At 51.0% G+C, this 22,582-nt stretch overlaps 1 protein-coding gene across 1 annotated transcript in view; it reads right to left on the bottom strand.

The window, feature by feature from the left end:
• The window catches only part of VWF (von Willebrand factor), a 178,923-nt gene that overhangs the window by 103,221 nt on the left and 53,120 nt on the right, over positions 1 to 22,582 (bottom strand). The window contains exons 10-16 of the mRNA XM_032159366.2: positions 22,042 to 22,088; positions 15,909 to 16,045; positions 15,016 to 15,154; positions 13,729 to 13,829; positions 8,626 to 8,821; positions 7,697 to 7,912; positions 3,331 to 3,571 (exon numbers count right to left, since the gene is read on the bottom strand). Coding sequence (XP_032015257.1) covers positions 3,331 to 3,571; positions 7,697 to 7,912; positions 8,626 to 8,821; positions 13,729 to 13,829; positions 15,016 to 15,154; positions 15,909 to 16,045; positions 22,042 to 22,088 — 1,077 coding nt within the window. The remainder of the gene's footprint in view (positions 1 to 3,330; positions 3,572 to 7,696; positions 7,913 to 8,625; positions 8,822 to 13,728; positions 13,830 to 15,015; positions 15,155 to 15,908; positions 16,046 to 22,041; positions 22,089 to 22,582) is intronic.

Genomic DNA, 22,582 nt, shown 5'->3' on the forward strand with positions numbered 1-22,582 from the left:
CTCAGGGCTGAAACTGTCACCTTCATGCACATCTTTCTCTCCACCCCAACCTCTCATTCACCTTCCAGACCCATTTCAGGCTGTTGATTCCATTTGTTCACCAAGATGGTAACTCAAAGTCATTAAGGCCAAAACCAAAGCCATCACTTGCCTCTTCCTCCAGAGGGCCCTCCTGCTGTTCTTGCCATCACTGTCCTCCCAGGCATTCAAGTTCAGAACTCCAGGGCCATCTGCAACAGCCCCTCCTCCTCTCAAACATCCCACTAATCCATCTGCTTTCCCAGCGTCTCTGGCTTCTGGCTTCCACTCTCCATTTCCACTGCTATTGCTTGATCCAGGGCCTCGCTACCTTCTTATCAGTCAACGTCAACGTTTTCCTGCAGATGCTCTCCCTGCTGTCATACCTCATGCAGCTCCCAAAACCCACTCCCTGAAGTTACTCTTGGATCCTATGTGCTGCCTGCTAAAAACCTTCCAGGGGCTCCATTCCTACTGCTCCAGCATCAGTGCTCACCCCCTCACTTCTGAAGACCCCTGAACCTCATCCCAACTTCCCTCCAGTCTAGTCTTCCTTCATACAGCACGCGTTCGCGCCAGAGGACTCACCTTGGGGATTGTGGAGTACTCCTTGTGCGTTTAGTCCCTAGACTCCTGCTCCACCTCAAAACAATCCTCCAGGCTGGGCGCAGTGGCTCACGCCTATAATCTCAGCACATTGGGAGGCCGAGGCGGGAGGATCATTTGAGGTCAGGAGTTCGAGACCAGCCTGACTAACATGGTGAAACCCCGTCTCTACTAAAATACAAAAATTAGCCAAGTGTGGTGGCAGGCACCTGTAATCCCAGCTACTCAGGAGGCTGAGGCAGGAGAATCGCTTGAACCCAGGAGGCGGAGGTTGCAGTGAGCCGAGATTGCGCCACTGCACTCCAGCCTGGGTGACAGAGTGAGACTCTATCTCAAAAAAAAAAAAAAATCCTCCTCCTCCTTCCAGCCCACCGCTGTTGTTGGAAACCTCCCCAAGCTCAAAACCACTTCCAGCACGGAGTTTTCCCTAATTCCTCCCACATGGAAATTATCCCCCACTTTTCTGAATGAGTGGGACTTTTTGTCTCTGATATGGCACATCTACCAAATGTTATAGTTATTGCACCTCGATAAACATGTATTGTGTACCTACTTTGTGCCAGGACTGTGTTGGGGGCTGCGGATCAGGGCCTAAGATATGGTCTGGACTCTAGGGGTGGCCACAGTCTAGAGGGGAGACACAACACGGTTGACTGACAACCAAGTCCGACAGCGATGTGTGTTTCAGTAGAAGGGTAAACAACTGGCTTTGGGTAAAACGCTGGGAGGGGCTTCAAATTAATCTCACTGGAGTGATGAGGAAAAGCTTCCTATCAAGTATAATGTGCGGATTCTGTTCCGGTCTTGATTTGAACAAACCAATTATATAAGGCATTTTGAGAAAATCAGAAAGAAGTGAACATGGGGCCAGGTGCAGTGGCTCACTCCTGTAATCCCAGCACTTTGGGAGGCCGAGGTGGGCAGATCACCTGAGGTCAGGAGTTTGAGACCAGCCTGACCAACATGGAGAAACCCCATCTCTACTAAAAATACAAAATTAGCCAGGCGTGGTGGCGCATGCCTGTAATTCCAGCTATTCCAGAGGCTGAGGCAGGAGAATCGCTTGAACCCGGGAGACAGAGGTTGCAGTGAGCCAAGATCGCGCCACTTGTACTCCAGCCTGGGCAACAAGAGCGAAACTGAGTTTCAAAAACAAAAAAAAGAAGTGAACATGGATTGAATGTTAGATGTTATTAAGGAATTATTGTTCATGTTCAGGTTAATAATGGTATTATGGTTGTGTTTCCTTTTTTAATTGTTTATTATTTGCTGAAACACATACTGAAGTATTTGCAGGTGAAATGATAAAATATTTACAGCTTTTTAAAAAACTATTCCAGCCACACAGGAGAGGAGTCAATAGACAAAATAAGAATGGTAAAGTGCTGATAATCATTGAAGCTGGGAATGGGTACGTTGGGGCTCCTTATACTATTCTCTCTACTTTAATGTCTGTCTGAAATTTTCCATAATCAGGACCTTTTCTTGAGACAGAGTCTCACTCTGTCACCCAGGCTGGAGCGCAGTGGCAAGATCTCAGCTTGCTGCAACCTCCGCCTCCTGGGTTCAAGCGATTCTCCTGTCTCAGCCTCCCAAATAGCTGGGACTACAGGCACCCACCACCACACCTGGCTAATTTTATGTATTTTCACCATGTTAGCCAGGATGGTCTCGATCTCCTGACCTCGTGATCTGCCCACCTCGGCCTCCCTAAGTGCTGGGATTACAGGCGTAGACTATCAGGTACTGTGTCTGGTTCTTTTTTTTTTTTTTTTTTTTTTTTTTTTTAAGTGACTAGATTTCCCTCTGTCGCCTGGGCTAGAATGCAGTGGCATGATCACAGTTCACTGCAGCCTTGGCTTCCTGGGCTCAAGCAATCTTCCCACCTCAGTATTCCAAGTGGCTGGGTCTATAGGTATGCACCACCACGGCCAAATACTTTTTTTTTTCTTTGTATGTAGGGACAGGGCCTCACTATGTTGCCCAGGCTGCTCTCAAACTCCTATACTCAAGCATTCCTCCCACCTCCACCTCCCCAATGCTGGGGATTACAGATGTGAGCCACTGCCCCAGCCTGGCTCATCTTTAGATCACCGATTCTTAGCCAGAACTAAGACAGAACAGGTGACAGGTAAGTGTTTGCTCAACAAATGTCCTGTTGTAAATTTCTTCTATGCTCATGGCAACCCTGTTGAAACTGACCGTCACAGAAGGCCTAGGCAAACAGCTGCAGGAAGCAAGCATGATTTGGAGCTATTTTGGGGAAGTGCATGAAGCAGATCAGGGTAGCAATGCCCCATGGAGGCATCGCTGCAGTGGTCCATGTTCTTCCTGCTCAAATGCTTCAGCTTGGGAATACTGAAAGCAGGCTGGAAAGGAGGGTGACAGGGAGAGCTCCCTTTTCCTGTTCCAGAAAAGGAAAACTGAGACCTAAAGCCCAGAAATGGGGGCCAACACATAACAGTTGGCAATAAAACCCAAGAACTCCTACTGCCAGCCCAGAATCCTAGTTCCCCGTGTAGTAAGGAAGTCTGAAGACCTGGACCAAATCCCAGCTCTGCTTCCGACCTGCTGTACAATTCTGGACAAGTCACTTCCTTCCTTGGGCCTCAGTTTACCCATCCATGAAGTGAAGGACTTGGGGGTCCCATTTTCCTCCCCAGCTCTGCTGTTTCAGAGGTCCCTGACACCGCTGCCTGCACTTACCACATGGTGTGATGGTCTGAGAAGATGTCTTCCGGCTGGAAGATCTCACCATCATAGTAACAGGGGCACTGGGCCTTGGGCACGCAGTCCCCCCTCTCATCCATGTAGAGCCCTGGGGGGCAGAAGCAGCCCTCCAGGCAGGCCTCATTGCATTCCTCATCCGGGTAAGACAGAGAGCGGCACGTCAGGTTGCAGGGGGTCCCGCACTGCAGGTACACCTGGCCTTTCGGGCAGTTCAGCTCTAGAAGAAAGAGAAGGACTAAGGCCTCAGCAGGAGTGTTGGACAGCAAGGACTGTGGTTCTAGGACTTGCCACCCCTTGTAGCTGTGACCCCCAATTATTTAATTAAAATTTTATTGAGATAATTGTAGACTTGCTTGCCGTTACAAGAAGTAATGCAGAAAGATCCCATGTACCCTTTACCCAGTTTTCCCCTAATGAGCCCCAATTATATCTGTATGGTCACCAACTTCCTTTCCCACTATGAGCAAATGTGTACTTTTCAGCATGCAGATGTGTATTATAATTATGGGGGCACACATTTTCTTCTCTCCTCAACCACATGGAACGTGCATTAGTCATCTCTGAATTCTCAAAGCCTAGCATGTAGTAGAAATCCTGGCAGGTTTTGAAGCTGTGAATATTAAAAAGAACTGGGAATGACGGGCAAGGGCATCCCCATGATGATAATGACAATAACGGGTACCATTTATGGAGCACCTACTGAATGCCTAGCTCTTACGTGGGTTCTATGCCTCATGCTGAGTTAGCTCTCATCACCCCCTTTCAAGAAACATAGGCTGAGTGACTTGTTAGGGGTATACCTCACAGGAAGAAGCAGAGGCAGGATTTGAACCCAGCTCTCTGCAGCCCTAAAGCTCATGCTCATAACCATTACTCTCTAGAAAGAAAACAGTCCCTTTGAGGACATGCTGGTCCCAAAGAGGAGGGACACTCATACCTACCCCAGCGAAGTGGGCCACACCCATCTGCCCACAGCCCTCACCCTCCCTAGCCTCCCACAGAGAAATACTGCAAGAGACACAAGCCAGGAGGAAGTGTAGCAAAGTGGCAACACAGCTAAGGGAACGGGCTCTGTATCCCAAATACCTGGATTCACGCCCAGGTCCACCACTAGTTGGCAGTGTGACCTTGGGCAGTATCCTCACTGGATGGAATAACAGTATCCACCCAGTCTTTGTGAAGGTTGAATGAGCTAACACATTTAGAAGAATGTCTGGCATGTGGAGAATGTTCACTGCTAATAATGTTCTCTGTTAATAATTATTATTATCATTCTTATTGCTAAGGAAACAGCCCCAGCTCAGCAGGCGCAAGAAGGAAGGGGTAGTCCAGAGAAAGGCCTTGGCCTCAGAAGCTCTGACATTCTGGTGACAAAATTCCTTATGGGCAGGGTAGAGGACAGGGAAGGTGTGGCAAGCATTCTGCACTTTCAAAATGCCTTCCCTTTGCAGACCAGCTGCTGTCCAAGAAATGAGAAGCTCACCCTGGGCATGCTTCTTCTGAGACCATTAGAATCCTTCCCCTCTGTTCAAATCCATTGCTCCAGCAGAAACCCACTGGCAGAGCATTTCACAGATGTTGTAAAAGTAAGCCTTGGCTGTGAGCCTCAACAATGGAGTGGGGAGCCTCTGGAGAGACCTTGCAGCCTCCCGCTCCTACAACCACCCTGAACTTGGTGTTTGAAGGTAGCTGGGAAGGGAGGGGCTCCTTAATCCTATTGGACATTGATTTTTCTCTACAAGAATGGAAAGGTTGGATTATTGGATGAATATTGAGGGAGCGTAGGTTAAGACAGGATGTGTTAGACAATAAAGATGGAGATGTCTTTCAACCCCCTGAGCCTACAATGACAAGGGCACATTTTACCCATTAAAAAGCAGCTAGACTTGAGAACTTTCTTTGTTCTGACAGGCTATCTCTAGCGCTGGCTTGGAGCCTTATTAAATTTCTCCTCTAGCCTTCTTCCCCAAAGAAACAATGCACATCTCAGTTTAGAAGACACTTCTTGTGTATCCACTGCATGCCAGGGACTATGCTAGGCCCAGGGAGGTGGAGATGGCCAGCCCTGGTCCTTGCCTTCAGAGAGGACCAAAGGAAGCACAACCAATTTGTCTTCCCAAAGGAAGCACAACCAATTTCCAAGAGGAAAAAATTGTGTGTGCTTCTCCTGAATCTCCTCACACCATCCCACAAAGCAGCTACATGGTAAGTCTGTGCTCCCTGAATGTCTCCAATTGATGTGACCTCTTCTTATGAATAGATTCACTGGTTTAGGGAGCCCTGTTCACTTCTCTGGAAGAGAAAGTGAAAGTGGGTAGAGGGGACAGCTGAGCCTGAGCTCTTCTCCAAGTCAAGAAAAGATGGGGGCAAGAACCCAGGAGTCTTACCCAACTGCCTTGGGTGCAAAGGGACAGCCCACGGCCATCTGGTCAGCCTAGTCTCTTGTCCCATAAACCCACAGAGACAGACCCCTCTTGTCCTTAACAGTCTCCAGGGAAAGCTCCTTGCTACCTCCCTTTCTACCCTATCATGATGCCTCAGGAGTCAAGACATTCTTTAACTGAATCTTATCCCCACTACTGAAGCATCAGCCCGTTTCCCCTGTTCTGTTCAGTGGAGGTTAAGAATGGCTGTTCATGAGAGATTAAAGAATATTTCAGTGGGCCCTTAGTGTTCCGGGAAAATGTCCTAAATTAGGAAATCCTGCGGATGCTGCCGCATACTGATAATGCGTCATTTCTAACATTGGTGGACAAGCAAAGAATATTCATAAGCAGCATCTCATTCACTCCTCATTACTTTCCCCAATTTCTAAATAGCAAATGCTAAGGAAAAAACTGAAGTGCAGAGGGGTTACGTGAAGGGTTCAAGGTCACATAACTGTTATCTCAGGGGAAAGTTGCCAGTAAGGACCCAGACCCAGTTGTCCCAGCCCCTAGCCTGTGGCTCCCCAAGACATCCCAGAGCTGGAGGAATGGGGAGGGCACAACTGCTGCATTATGTGCTTGTCCCTTTCGCCCTTACGGTTGTCTCTGCTCCCCTTTTATATGACATTTCTACAACTCAAAACATGAGTTGGCTCATTGGACCCAAAATAGCACTTCTAGGGTCCCCATGCCTAAACTGCTCCTTCAATATAGGTGCTAATTCCTTTCACTGTTTCTCATAACTCCTCTTCCAACAGGACCATCTACTATATATATATATATATATATACACACACATACACACATACACACACACACACACACACACACACACACACACACACACACAGAGTCTTTCTCTGTTGGCCAGGTCAGAGTGCAGTGGTGTGATCATAACTCACTGCAGCCTTAAATTCCTAGACTCAAGCTATCCTCCTGCCTCAACCTCCCAAGTAGCTGGGACTACACCTACATTTTAATTTCTAAACACATCTACTTTACCCTAAAAAACAGAATACCCACTATGCGTTATTCTTAACAGAATATACTCCTCACTTCTATGCCTACTACGATTCTACCGTTGGAAACAACTCTTCTCTGCCAAGAAAGCAGCTTTTTAAAACCATAGCCACGTACACGTCCTCCAGAAAGCCTTCCTTGGTTTTCCCTGCCCTGAATCCACTCATCCTTTTACTTAGTGTGATAGGTATCTAGTAGGGCAGCAGTTTCCATCTGTGACTCTAACAGTAAGTTTGGAGTTCTACATCATCCCTGTTGCCTGACCACACTGGGCATGCAGCAAATGCCCCCAGAGCAATAACAAAAACAAAAAAGTTAGCACAATCCAGCCACCCAAGGGACCAGAGAGTGGAAGCAGACACCAACTCTGGTGCCAGGAATCCAACAGTGCAGAGTGAGAATCTAAAGCCAACTGGGAACAGTGATGTAATTCACCTTTACATAACTTTATACAACGCCAGAGGTTTTGTCCATCGGTGGTTTGCCTGGAGTTAAGGGTTTGTATGTGAATTTCCCATTGCCTTCATTGGACTCTCAAGGGATGCGGAGACCCAGTGGGATTGGGACCCACTCGCTCCACAGCCTGACCTTAACGTGTGCTGAACGAACACTAGGTGGCAGCGGCCACGGGAAACCCCAGCTTTGCAGGGACCCCCAAGTTCTAGGCCTCCAGGTAGGGGGAGCCAACTTGTCTTCCTGGAACAGGCCGGTCCCCACCGCCTGTCCTGCTGGGAGGTGGAAGGGAAAAGTGGGTGCAAATGAACCGTCCTCCATGTTTGTCACAATGCCCTACGCCCTCTTTCCACAGGAAAGAATGCAGAGAAAGGGCTTCGAAAAGCACGCGTGGACGGATTTGGGGGGCGGCCCGGAGGGCGGCGGGCAGGGAGGGCACGCACCGCAGCGGTCTGGCTGGCGCCACGCGACGCGCACGCCTCTCCCCGCGCAGGCCGCGGCATAGCTGGCCAGGGCGCCGCACAGGCACTCGCGGCCGTCCGAGCAGGAGCACACGTCGTAGCGGCAGTTCCGCAGGTAGGGCAGCGGGCTGACGGCACGATGGCAGGCCTCGAATGTGGGGGACGTCAGGACCGCGCACGCCTCCTCGGAGAACCTGGCTGTGGGGCGAGAGGAGCGAGCCCGGGATGTGGCGGGGAGGAGCGGGGTGCCACGCCCTCCCGGCCAACACTCCCTGGGAAATAGCCCAGTGCGCTGCAAGGTCACGCAGAGAAATCTGCAAATGCCACCCCCACCCCCCCAGTCCATTTATCTTACAATCATCTAAAGAAGAGTTTGTAAGCTGCTGCTGCAGTAGACTGGGAACGTCAAAGGACGGGGACTATGGACTTTTTTTTTTTTTTTTTAGAGAGACAGTCTTGGTCTGTCGCCCAGGCTGGAGTGCAGAGATGCGATCTTGGCTCACTGCGGCCTTGACTTCCTGGGTTCATGCAACCATCCCACGTAGCTCCCAAGTAGTTGGGATTACAGGCGCGCCCCACCACGCCCGGCAAATTTATTTATTATTATTATTATTTTAATAGAAATGGGGGCTCCCTACGTTGACCAGACTGGTCTCGAACTCCTGCCCTCAAGGGATCCTCCCGCCTAGGTAGACTTTTTTTTTTTTCTTTCCCGGGGGTTGGCCCTCGGAGGGCGCCCAATAAAGGGGCTTTGAAGAGCAAATGGCCCAGTTCAGATGATCAAGTGCTGACGGTAAAAACAAAGCCCCACCCCTTTCCTCGCTCCCCGCCCCTGCCTCCGGAACGCACTGCACTGATGTGGGGACCTCGAGACCCTGCGAGGTCCCCGCCTTGCCCCCAGGTTCACATACTCATGCGCGGGTTGAGGGCGCAGGGATCGCTGTGCTGCTTCTGCAGGTCCTGGCAGTCCCCGTGCAGCTTCCAGGCGTTCCCGAAGTCCTCCACCCGGGGCTCCGCCAGCCCAGAGGGGGTAATGAAGTCGTCGCCCTGGTTGCCGTTGTAATTCCCACACAGGCCGCAGGTCTTCCCGGCGTAGACGGGGGACAGCTGCGGGAGAGACCAGGCCACTCTGGAGCCGCTGCCGCGAAAGCAGTGGCGTAGTTGTTTTGCTAATGAGATGGTTTTAATTAAAAAAAAAAAAAAGTTCCCCGGGGTGAAAAATAAATATGAATGTAATAGAAGGCAGCTAAGCCCTAGGCTGCAAAAGGGGAAAAAAAAAAAGTGAACTGCAGTGTAAATTTACCAGCTCCATCCCTGTTCCCAAATCATCAGAGCCCTGTACTGCCACAAGGGATTTTAGAAATTATCCGATCATCTAAGGATGGAGAAGGGAGGCCCAGAGAGGCAAAGTGACTTGCCTAAGGTCAGGGAGGTAGTGGCGGAGCTAGGGTGAGTAGGCAGGTTGAGCCCAGCCCGAAGCGCTCTGCCCTCCGTGCCATCCACACCCCACCCAGAGTCACGTGCAAACTCAAGGCCCCTCTATATTGGAAGACTTCGCATTGGTCACTCGGTGTGAGCCCAGCAAGCTGCCAGGTGTGGTCCAAGCCCTCCAGGAGCTCATGGTTAATGACAAGAAACACTTCCTCCCAACCTGCTGCCTGCCACTCAGGCCCTGGGCATCACTGAAGAGAAAGGGCCACAAGCCAAAGAAGACTCTGGGGGTGACGATGGGTAGGAGTAGGGGTCTGCAAGGGCTCTGAGGCAGCCTGCCAGGGTGACAGCAGCAAAGCAGCGTCAGAGTTCAAACTCCAGGCCATCAGCATGTGGTTTACTGTCCATTCTCAGAACTGAACAAAATTCTGAGCCCAAAGTGTACATTCGGGGACAACTAGGAGAGTGGAACCTGCCCTTCCCCCCACACAGCTGGGGGCATCTGCTGGTTTCTAAGGAGAGGACCCCGATTTGAAGGTGGAGCGGGGGCTGGGACCCAGGAGTCCTGACTCCCTCTCCGCATGTCATTACCAAGGTGGGATGACCTCCCTGCGCTCTGAATCCCTCAGGGGCTACGGTCAGCTCTTAGAGCCCCTTTTCAGCTTCCAGCTCCAACCTAACAAAATGCAGGGTTAACAATCCAGTAGAAGGTCCCAGGCCCTTAGAAATCGAACCCAAGTAAACACTGTTAAGAAAGGGGACAGAGTAATGTTTCCTTGTTTGCTTGACAAATATCAAATGTTGTCACATTAGGCCTTCTCCCACCTCCTTATTTAAAATTTAAATCCCCCCAACCCTGGCAAATCCTGCCCCTTTCTCTGCTTTATTTCCCCAGGATCTATCACTTTCCAATCTATAATATAATTTACTTGTTTGCTTTGTCTGTCTGTCTCTCTCCATTAGAATTTAAGCTAAACGAGGCAAGGATTTTTGTCTGTTTTGTCTCACTGCTGTAATCTCAGCATCCAGAATGGTGCCTGTCTTAGCCCTTCCAGGCTGCTATAACAAAATACCACAGACTGGGTGGCTTATAGACAACTGATATTGATTGCCCACAGTTCTGGAATCTGGGAAGTCCAAGATGAAGGCGTCAGCAGATTTGGTGTCTGGTGAGGACCCTGCTTTCCGGTTCATAGATGGTGCCTTCTAGCGGTGTCCTCACATAGTGGAAGGGGCTAGCAAGCTCTCTGAGGTCTTTTAAAAGGGCACAAATCTCATTCTTCATCACCTCCCAAAGGCCCCACCTCGTAACACCATCACCTTGGGGGTTAGGATTTCAACATATAAACTTGGGGAGGACACAGACGTTCAGCCCACAGCAGTGCCAGCAGACACTCAATAAGTGTTTGTTGAATGAATGAATCGTTGAACAAATGAATAAGTAAGTGAATGACTAGGTTCTCCTCCTGATGGGCTGGAATGCAATGCCCGCAGTCAGGGCACCCTGGGCAAGGTGGCATAACTGGTGGTGCACCTCCACTCCCTTCCCACCTCTCAGCATCTTTTCTCTCTCCTTTCTCAGAGTTTGATGCTCCCCAAAGGCGTTTTCATTTACCCCCACCAGGCCAGCCATCACTCCCATGCCCCACTCTAAAACCAGGTCTTCTCCCATCCCCTTGGCTTGTCTCAGAGGTCAGCTCGGCCAGGGTTAGGAGAGTGGGCATGACACTTAGAGACACTCGCAATGTGAAATAAACCTCTGCTCAGTGACAGTTCTGACTAAATGAAGCCTGTGCAAGGATCTTTTCCACACCGCTATGCCTAAGGCAGAGCTGGGCCCTGCAGGGCAGCCAGCAGGGCAGGGAAACAGCACACAGAGGGTGTGATTTCTGCTGGCTGGAGCCTTGCTGCCTGGACCGCCAGCCCCAGGGGACAAAGCGTGCACACCACACCCAGGGGAAGGAGACCAGGGGGCCCGTAGCAGCACCTCCTCTTGCACCACCTCCGCCCCAGCTGGCCTCCCTCCAGCTCTCGCCTCCACACTGCCATCCCCAAAAGCCCTGGTGTCAGCATTCTGAGGCTCCCCACCTCCTGCTCCATCTCAAACACCCCCTTTCCTGCTTCATAATAAAACCCACAAGACAGTCCCTTTCCAAGAGCCCCAGGAATCTGTGTAAAGAAAAAGAAAAAAGAAAAAAGAAAAAAGAAAAAAGAAAAATATATATAAAAAGACAGTTCTATAGGCCACGGGGTCATCTGACCCTGTCCTGAATCTTGGCCAAGGAAACCTCTTCTTGTTAGCTAAACTGACACAAACCCAGCCCCAAAGATAACCCTACGTCCCCTGCCACGGAAAGAAGTTGGCATCTCTTCTCCTCAGGGGAGAGACAAAGACCAAAGAAACCTGAGGGACGGAAGGGCAGCTGCCCAGGATGAGAAGTCACGGCCCTGACGATCGAGGGGAGGAAGTGCGTGGGGGGAGAGCACCCTCTCTGTGAGGTGGGAGGATGCTGAGAAAGTGGACTGGCTGGCCGGGCGCAGTGGCTCATGCCCATAATCCCAGCACTTTGGGAGGCTGAAAAGGGTGGATCATTTGAGGTCAGAAGTTCAAGACCAGCCTGGCCAACATGGTGAAACCCCATCTCTACCAAAAATACAAAAATTAGCTGGGCATGATGGTGTGCACCTGTAATCTCAGCTACTCAGGAGGCTGAGGAAGGAGAATCACTTGAGCCTGGGAGACGGAAGTTGTGGTGAGTCAAGATCGTGCCACTGCACTCCAGCCTGGGCAACAGAGTGAGACCCTTTCTCAAAAAACAAAACAAACAAACAAACAGAAAGTGGACTGGCTAACGTGAAGCACCCCCTTGAAGACCGGGGTGCGGGAGGCAAGATCGGTCTCAGGAACCGGGAGACACGAGTTCTGGTCCTTGCCCTGTAACTAAATGACCGTGAGGCCCAGGGCAAGTTACTCCTGCTGCAGAAATAATGGCTCTTTATTTCCTACTGGAAATGGGAGGGTGACAAGAGGATCTCCCAGACCTTCCTGCTTTATGATCTGTGGTTGCAGGTTTATTTCCATGAAAGGAAAAAAAAAAAAAGGAGTTAGTTTGAAATTCCCTCAGGAGCTGTAAGACAGCAGAAAGAACATGGCCACACGAGGATGGAGGACGCCAGGATCTCCTGGGCGATACCCGCCGCCCTGCCCCTGCCGCCCAGGGTTATAGCAAGGACTGTGTGGGGCACAGGACCCCAGGAGGCAGGAGGCAGCTCTCCAGGGATCCCAGGCATAAGCAGCGCAGTGGTTCTCAAAGTGTGGTCTTGAGACCCACGGGGGTCCCTGAGACTTTCAAGGGGTCTGCGAGACCGAAACTACTTTCATAATACTATGAAGACATTATTCGCCTTTTCCCTCCTCATTCTCCTACAAGTATAGAGTGGAATTTTCCAGAGGCCACATGACATGCAATATTGCAAAAGATTGAATGCAGAAGTAGCTATGAGAACCCAGCTGTCTCCTATTAAGCCAGCCATTAAAGAAATTTGCAGAAATGTACAACAGTGGCATTATTCTTGTTGCTTATTTTTGTTCTGGCAAACAGTTACTTTTCCCCAAAACAGTGATGTTTATATTAAGGTGTAGTGGGTTTATTATTATAATTTTTGAATGAGTTAATAAATACATATTTAAATGTCTCTAATTTAATTTCTAATCTGGTAAATATCAATAAATATAATCCTCCTACAAGATCTTGAGGTCCTCAATAATTTTTAAGAGTGTAAAGGCATTCAAGACCAAAAAGTGAGAACCACTTTTTGTTCTGATGGGAAAGGCATGAGGCAGAGAACTAATCCTCGCTCTGCCATGACAGGGTATGGGGGGTCAGAATGGGGTCAGAGTCCTCTGATCAGAGAAGTCTATCCTAGCCCTGAAAGTTCCGGAGTGCTGGACTGTCCCTCAACTTCCTGTGCTCTGCTTGCCTCATTTAAAAAATGGCAGTAATAATATTTGCGCTGCCCATCTGCCAGGGTCATTTCCAGAGAAACAGTGTAGATGGAGGCCCAGTGAAAAGTATGGATTGCTATCCAGTGTGATTCTAGGACCACCAAGAACAAGACGAGGTGGCCCACACATGCAGAGTCCCAGTGCCCAGGGGAAGAATCTGGTGGTTTCCTGAGCAACCTTTCCCAGGCAGGCTTTCTCTTAGCTGAGAGTGCCAATCTGGCTCTTCCCTTACTGCCCACAGTGGGCACCTGGGGAGACACCCCTGCTCCCGGGCCTTGTTTCAGCAGGGAGATTGGACAGCAAACCTGCCCCCTCCCCAGCCCCACAAGAGCCCACCCCAGTCTAGAGGCCCTTGGGTAGCAAGCCCAGCAGAAAGAATCCCCAGGGCCAAGAAGGGGCATCCAGAAAACAAACACCAGCCTCATAAACAAGAGAGGCCTGTTCCTCGCTCTGGGGGTGTAGGCCATGAGGAGAAAGGAATTCTTCTCCCACCACACAAAGCCATTCTACCCAGAGCACAAGGGGTACTTTGTAAGGGTCGGGCCGCAGGGAGCCAGTACCCCGTGAGGGGACCTACCTTCACCAGCAGCCTCCCGCGGCCATCCCAGTCCATCTGCAGGTCCTCCCCGTGGCTGAGGCGCACAGACGCCGTCACTGTATGCTGGATGCGGAGGTCACCTGGAACCCAGCAGGACAGGACTCAGGCAGAGGTGGGGAGAGGACAGGGTGGTGGCAGGCAGATATATTTGGGAGGAAATGTGGTGTCTCAAAAGGATGGTAGCAATGAAAAGCAATGACTTGGGGCAGATGGGGTGGCCATGAGGTTTAAGGGGGTATCAGGAAGAAGGGTGATCAAGGTGGACAGAGCGCAAATAGAGTCCCCCAGGAAGAAGCCGCTGCACCCCCGCTATGACCTGCCATTCCCCCTACTGCCACAGGAGGGAGGCAGAGGCTCCTGCATCCTGGGCTGTAGGCGGGTGCCCTGGAGCAGAGGGGATCTCTCTAGCATTGACACCATGACACCTGAATGTGCCTGGGACACTCTGCCACTGCACACCACCTCATGTCTGAGCGATGCGGTGTACAACACTGAATACAGCAATTGTTGCTTCTGTGGGAAGGTGGCGACAGATAGGAGCATACCCCTTGCCCTGGGGAAACAAATACATCTCATAAGGAGACACACAGCATTAACACCAATGGACATGCTGGGTACCCACTAGCCCAAGTTCATCCGCTGTGTGCAATGCTAGGATAATGGGCGACAAAGTAGCCAGCAGTTGTGGAGAAGCAGGAAGAGTCTGAGAGCCACTTTGAGTGTGAAGTTTGGGAGCTTTACTATGCAAAAGCAGGTTTGCTTTGACAGGCACAGTGCAACCTGGGTGAAGATACTGGACAGGTAGGCTTCTTGCTACCTCTAGATAGGCCAGAGGGTCACCTGGCCTTGCCCCAAGTAGCATCCTCTGGTGTGACATCACCAGCCACCCCTGATCTCTCAGCATCAGCCTCTGCCCTTCCCACCCCAGAGCAAACCAGAACCACCTGCCCAAGACTCAACTCGCCCCTTTGGTTCAAGCCAAATAAAAATCCTCTTGGTTCCCTTTTCCCATCTACACTCTGTCCCAGACCTAGAGCAACCTCTTCATCTATAGGCTTCCTTCTCTAGTCTTCCTCCTCCAGGAAGCCTTCCTTTCTTGCAGGGATGCATGCCAAGCACCCCACCCTGCCCTCCAAAGATAACTCTCCATCACATTCCCATGGAAGAGGCATCCAGGTCCTTAAGGACAGTGGCCAGGGTTGAGAAGGAGGGTGCTAAGGGATGGGCTGTGCCAGCCCAGGCCTGATGGAGCAGGACGAAGCATACCTTTCAGGAGGGGGAGCTGGACGTCCTGGCCATCCATGGCAACTCCTCCCCCATGCTTCAGTTTCACAAGGCTGTTGTGCAGGCCAGGCAGCCGGACGGTGACGGAGCGGGTGCACACAGCATCAGGGTCATCAGCACACTGCCAAGAGGGAACACGGGGTGACTTTTCTGCACCCCCTGCCTCTCCAGCACCCCAGCCCAGGACCCTCTTAGTCAGAGAAAGGCCCCAACCCCAGAGAGCCTCTGGCCTTCTCACAACCTACAACTCCATTCTCCCAGAATACTCCATGTGAATGGGGCCCCCTAGAGTTGTGCAGCAAGAAGGCTTGCTAAGTGCATCCTTGCACGTGCCTTTTCCCAGCCTGGCCCGGTCTCTTATAAAGAACCATGGGCCTCTGCTTCATCGTGTTCCTTGGACCTACTGTTCCAAAGAGAATCAGAGACTTTGATCCTCAAGGAAAGCCCTGTGCACTCTCTTCGTCCTCATCTTTGCTTCCATCCCTACAGAAAGGAAGCCACACACGTACCATAGAGTTCAGAACAGCAGACGGGCCCTCTTTGCTCCCACCCCAGCCATCCCCAGCTCCAAACATCAGAGGGTTAGTTATGGGGGCAACAGGCTAGACCCAAGGAGGATGCTTCCCCTGGGTGGGGAGCTGAGCCAGCCCTGAGGAGGCATTATTGTCAGGGCAGGATGCCTTCCCCCAGCATCTAGGGAGACAGGGGATGGGCTGGGTTTCTGGATGAATGAGGGGCTAACTGAAGTCTGGAAGAGACCTCCCTCATGCACAGAAAGCAACGCCCCACGCCTTCCAGGGGCTGCCCACTCAGCCTAGCAGCTATGCAGCACCTTGGGCTACCACCCGAGCAGCCGCCGGGCTGGCAAAGCTCACCTGGACGGTCTCAATGACAATGGAGAAGGAGTGCTCCTGGCAATCGCGGGCCAGCAGGTACTGGCAGATCCCGCTGAAGGTGAAGTATCTGTTGTCAAAGCTCTTGAAGTGGGATTGACCTGTGACGAGGCACTCCCCTGGAAAGACACAGAGGAAGGGAGAAGAATGGGAGGTGAGGGGACTTCCCCTGGGGTGGCCAAGGTGGAATGCAAATGCAAGCAGGGCGCCCTCTCCCCAAAACTGCATGGACGTCCTTTGCCCACGCCAGTCTAAAAATGAGTTCTACGAGAGAATTCGGGTCCTGCTCCTAAAACTGCAAGATGTCAGAGCTGGGTCATTCAGATCGAGGCCTCATTTTCCAGGTGGGGCAACTAAGGAAGGTGACAGAGCCACACTCAGTAGTGGAATCACGCAGGAACCCATGCTCCTGCTTCCAGGCTCCCTGCAGCCTCCCCTCCTCCCTCACAGCTCACTGCCATGCCCCATGCTTCCCACTGGCATCAGTGCCACACCAGCCTCAGACTGGTGCCAGTGGAGTGCCTGGCCAGGGGAGGCTGCCCAATAGCACGGGGTTCTCTGAACCTGAGTGTGGAGGGGCTCTGGGACACAGTGTCACCCCCGGAGAGTCCCTGGAGGCCAGGGGTAGAGTAGGCAGCCCAGAGGCAGGATGAGGTGGGAGGGTGTGGCTGGACAGTCTTGGAGCTCAGCAGTGAAAATGGGGCTCCATCCTCCTCGCCAGCGGAGGGGCAACTCTAAGGCCATTGCTTTCTGTGTCCTCAGAGGGGCAAGCCCACGCTGTGACTCCAGCCAGGGCCAATGGGGAACCAGGAGGCCATCTGCCCATGATCTCACCACCACCCAGGCAGTGCTGACCTCGGCAGCGCCAGCTTCCCAGCCCAGGCTGACACATCTGTGGGTGGGGACTAGGACTCCCCTTCATCACCCCGCAACCCAAAGACCTCAACTTGTCCCCACCCTAATTCCCATGCCACCTCCCCCATGCCCCAGCCTAGGCCCCATACTTGTGGCCCAATGCACCTCCAAACTGAGATCACACATCCTGGAAGGTGTCCTGGCACGGGGAGGCCTCTGCCAACGTCTCCAGTGATTCTCCATCAACCTGCCTGGCTTGAGGCAATCCCATCTTCAGGGCCAAACGTGGACCATTAAAGCTGAAAAGGGCATCTGGATCCCTTCCCAACCTCTGCTATATATTTCCTCCACCTGTTCTCATCTTTGCTACCTACTCCACAGAAAAAGAAATATATATATAGAGAGAGAGCGTTGCCACTTAGTGAAGGAGGAAGACTTTTCCCACCCAGCCACTCTACGGTGCGTGTGTGGGTTCCTTTCTCTAAGGATCGAAGCAAAGATGAGGACACATAGAGTGCACAGGGCTTCCCCTGAGACCCTCCAAACAGCAGAAGCTTGGCTGTCTACAGCACTACCTCAGCCTCCACCTGAAGTACCCCCTTTAGGGAACACATGCTAGACCAACGCTGGAGAGACAAATGTAAGAGGGTCCTACAGACCATCCCCTGTGGGCCCAGCTCCAGGGGCTGATGCTGGGCCCTGTCACACAGCCAAGGGGTCCCCAAAAGGCACAGAGAGATTCTAGCTTGTCAAGGACAAGCTCCACAGGCCCTCACTGTCTGGCACTTCATGCTCGCATGTGCCCTGACAGGCCCAGCCAGGGGCCAGGCTAGACTGTGCAGGCTTGGACCCAGGTGTGGGCCTGCCTTTGGGATGTGTGTGAAGGCAGGATTAAGGATGAGGTGCCTCAGGGATGTACACGTCCCTCTGCCTGGTCCCCAGGACAGCGGATCCCTTCCAGGACAGCATGGGTCAGAAGGGCACATCTAGCCCAGAGGAAATTAGGAGAAAGTGGAAAGACCCCAGATCACTCCCATCAGCATGGCCCACCTTCTCCACTGCCCCCTCTAGAAGAGCGGGAGTGAGGGGTGACTGTTCGTGGAGGACAGAGCAGGCCGCAATATAGCAGGGCCAGGATGGTCCCAGCCCATTCTGGATGTGCTGGAATTTCAAGTCCAGTGAAGTCTCAGGAAAGCCTTTTTGAACTGACCATTTTTCAGAAATTATCATCATTCTACAAACACAGTAATGTGGTCATTTGTGTCAAATGTCTTGACCCCAGGGCAGTAAAAACGGGTGGGAATTCTTCCCCCCTGCCTTTCTCTGTTTTCTCAAGAGCACTCTTATCTAAGTAAGAAAATGGACTTCTGTCTTAACAATACCCAGGAAAAGAAGGGTCAATGAGAAATGTGCAAATATTCTAAAGGAAAACTTTCAGGGCCAGCATCTAATCCTCTCATCTGATTTCCTTCTCTGACCTTCACTGACTTGTGTTCCTAAGTTTCTCGCAAATCAGAAGTCTAAATATTATATTTAGCTTATCTCCTCGGTACAACTGAGGAACAGAGCCACAAACACAGGAAAATGGGTGGGTGAGCTGCCAGGTAGCAGTTAGCCACGGGAGCTAGAATGTCAGCCAGAACTATGGGCCACGCGAACACACTCACCCATCCTCCACCCAGGATGGGACACTAGGATATTCCCAACAGTCAGCAACAGGCAGCCCCCGACGAACAGCGGGCCCACCACTAGATGGAGATGGGAACTAGAAGTTTGGCGAACGAATGAAAGGCAGGTGATTCCTAAAACAGCATTTAAAAAAAAGAACATCCAGGCTGGGTCGTCGTGGCTCACGCCTATAATCCCAGCACTTTGGGAGTCCGAGGCGGGGCGGATCACCAAAGGTCAGGAGTTCAAGACCAGCCTGGCCAACATGGTGAAACCCCATCTCTACTACAAATACAAAAAATTAGCCGGGTGTGGTGGCAGGTGCCTGTAATCCCAGCTACTCGGGAGGCTGAGGCAGGAGAATTGCTTGAACCCAGCAGGCAGAGGTTGCAGTGAGCTGAGATCACGCCACTGCACTCCAGCCTGGGCGACTGAATGAAACTCTGTCTCAAAAAAAAGAAAAAGGAAAAAAAAATCCAGAAGTTAAAGCAGATCCACTTCTATGTGAATAAAGATCCTCCCTCATGAAAAACAAAACGGAAGCTCTCATCTGATGGAAGCACATTACCTATTCTAAACAAACCCTTTGGTTCGCAGTAGTGAGCCCTGGACGCGGCTGCCCTGCTCAGACCATTTGTTTCCCCGGCCCCACAACCCTCTACCTCCCAAAGCCTTCCCTGCAGAAATGTCAACCCACAGGCCTTTAGCAAAGCAACTCGGACTTCCACCAGATGCAAATTGTCACCAAAGCCTGCAACATAATCTCTACCAAACATGCAAGATGCATTTCTTTTTTTTTTTCCTGAGACAGAGTCTCACTCTGTCACCCGGCGTGGAGGGCAGTGGCGCCATCTCGGCTCACTGAAGCCTCTATCTCTGGGGCTCTCATGATTCTCCTGCCTCAGCTTCCCGAGTAGCTGAGATTACAGGCATGTGCCATCATGCCCAGCTATTTCTATGGGTTTTTTGGTTTTGTTTTTAGTATAGACAGGGTTTCATCATTGGCCAGGTTGGTCTCAAACTCCTGACCTCAAATGATCCACCTGCCTTGGCCTCCCAAAGTGCTGGGATTACAGGCATGAGCTGCCACGCCTGGCCCAAGATGCATTTTTTTTTTTTTTTTTTTTTTTTTTTTGCGTGCGTGTGTGTGTGTGTCTGTGTGTGTGTGTGTGAGACAGGATCTCTGTCACCCAGCAGGCTGGAGTGCAGTGATGCTATCATGGCTCACTGCAGCCTTCATCTCCCAGGCTCAAGCGATCCTCCCATATCAGCCTCCCAAGTACCTGGGGCTACAGGCACACACCGCTATGCCTGGGTAATGTTTGTATTTTTTGTAGCCATGGGGTTTCACCATGTTGCCCAGGCTGGTCTCCAACTCCTGGGCTCAAGCGATCTGCCCACTGAGCCTCCCAAAGAGCTGGGAGTACAGGCATGAGCCACCATACCTGGCATAAGATGCATTTCCAAGTGCTCCATGGAAACCATCTCCTTGATTGCTCCTACGAAGTGCTCGTTATTATCCCCAGTTTACGGATGAGGAAACTGAAGCATAGAGAAGTTCAACTCATCCAAGTTCCCAAAGAAACTGAACAGGGATCTGAATACGGGCAGGTCTGTCCAGCTGCAGAGCCCAGAGCCCTTGATGCCACCTAAAACTGCGTCCCGGGTTGGCTCCTGCCATTTCTCATATGCCTGATGTCATTCTAATCCTCCTCCAGGGGCTGCAGAGAAGCTCTGGCCTGCTCCTCACTTTACAAGCAGAGCCAAGCATATCCCCTCCAGAACCATACTGACTATTCTTCCCATCAGAAGCTCTACCTGCAGTCATCACACTGGGAGCATCAGACAGCCCCACTGCCTGCTGAGTCATGGCAGGGTGTGGAAATATACTCGTGTGCGTGGCTGCAAATGGACCGGGAGGCAATGATCAACAAAACTCCCATACTAGAAAAAGACAGTCAGAGCCAGGGCTGTGAGAATGCAGAGAAGAGCGTAGTGGTTTTGTTGGCAAAATATCAAACCACTTGGTAGACAGAATTGACACTGTTTATCTTTTCATCAAGACATCAAGAGAATGTCTTACATCCTCAGCAAAGTCATCTTCTAGATTTTGAATTGAAGACCAGAGGATTGTATTGTCTGCCCCAGAAAACAGTCCATCATGTACATAGTGGGTGTTCAAATAGTACTTGGATGAATGGACAGTTGGAAGGATGATGGATAGAAGACCCACCCTCCAGTAAGTACTTGTTAAGACTTCCTAATCTGGTGGTTACAAACGTCTAAAAAAAACACACACAATAAACTGAATTCCTAATTCCATCCACTGTGGCTCACAGATCTCATACAATGAGTGCTTATTATTTAGATGTTAAAAGTGTTTCCGCAGGTTAATTGCAGCAACTCATATGTCTTCCAAAGAGCTCCTTTAGTCTTGGACATGGTGTAATTATGTTCTGTGGAGCACAGATATCCCTTTCAAGAGCAATCTTTTCTCCTTCATGCCTTCTTCAAGGGTTACACAAAAGATAACCTGGCTGGGTGGCCATCTCTTTGCAAGACCAACTGATCTAGCCCACATCTAGTTCCAGAATTTTCCCAGTGTAGAGGGTACTGGATAAGGTCCTGAGTCATCCTAAAGCCTTTAATTCACAGACCCTAAATACAATCCCAGGTATCCAAGCTCAACCCACTTCAGGCCACCAAAGGTTAGGACTAGGAAGGAGAAGAAAGGGAAGGGAAAAAGTAAGAAGTCAGGCAGTTGTGAGTTCCAGCCCTGGCTCTGCCTTGTAGCAGCTGTGTGACATTGGGCCAGCCATTTAACCTCTCTAGGTCTGTTTCTGCTTTCCTAAAATGAGAATAAATTGCACCTGCCTCACAGGTTGTAACCAGAAAGTGTTTAGCACAGTGGCCAGCACATAGAAAACACCACGTGAGTGACCACAGAGGGCAAGGTCTGAGGTCATTGGAAGGTGGGACAGAAGGGAGCTTTGAATGGGCAAGGTTTGCAGTAAATAGAAGAGAGTTGGGGCCAAACAGAGGAGAAAGCAAATGGCAGAGATTGCTCAATAATTTTTCCTAAGCAGATTTTCCAGGGCAGGGACAGGATGGGAGGAATCATTTGGTGACCTGGTTTTCCTAGCTCTTGGACCACGCCATGGTCTTCATATTAGGCATTCTGGAAAATTCCATTAGAACTGTCCCTTCAAGCCTAAAGAATTACCAGGCCCTTCTACCTCTTAATTTTCCAAAGAATTTGTATCCTCTTTGTTTAGTCAATCATGACCATACAGGCCTTACAGCTCATCAACCTTAATCCTTTCAGCAAACAGGTAATAAGGACAGACAATAACACCTGAACGCAGGTGCATTCTCCCCTTTCAGCCGTTGCAGGGCTCCCACCTCTGGCCTGTGAATGGGTTAGCATAGCCGGTACCTGAAACCAGAGCTGGGGTCATGTGGTTGCAGCCAACCTGTGCAGAGAGGGCAACTTCTCGCTGCCTTGAGGTGTGGCCCTCCCTGTCTGGTAAGAGAGAAGAAGACGCCTCCCCATTCAGAGAAGGAGGAAGAGAATGAGCGGCAGGTCGCCTACCTGGACATTCTTCATTGCTGCAGATCCACTGGCTGTTTCGGCAGATGCTGTTGGGGGAAAAAGCACGGGTCATTGGTGGTTCTGCAAACACAAGGGTATGCAAATGGATTTTGAGCTCATGGTAGTTATCACAGCCCCCAAACGAAGGGATGTGGGAGAAGAAAGGAGCTGGTGCTAGCAGAATCTTCATAGGGTTAAAACCGTACAGGACAGAGCTTTGGCCACAAAGGAATCTTAGAGATATTACCCAGGGGAAGAAACTCCAACAGAGAAAAAGAAGAAGGAAAAAAAAAACTACCTGATCCCCCTGAAAATCTACTCGGATACCAAGAAGTCAAATTCCTACCCCACACACAGTGAGTGGCAGAGAGCAAGACAGCGACATGGAAATGGGTAGTTCCCAGCCCAGAAGTGTGGTGGGCAGTGGCCGACTGAGAACCTGGGGGCTCAGTGCACACGGAAGGCTGCTAAGACAGCAAAGGGAGGAGGCCTGGGGACCAAACGAGTTGTCCCTGCTGTGCAGGAGACTGGCAAAGCCAGC

Source organism: Hylobates moloch, unplaced genomic scaffold, assembly GCF_009828535.3.
Source record: "Hylobates moloch isolate HMO894 unplaced genomic scaffold, HMol_V3 SCAFFOLD_8, whole genome shotgun sequence".
NCBI lineage: Eukaryota > Metazoa > Chordata > Mammalia > Primates > Hylobatidae > Hylobates > Hylobates moloch.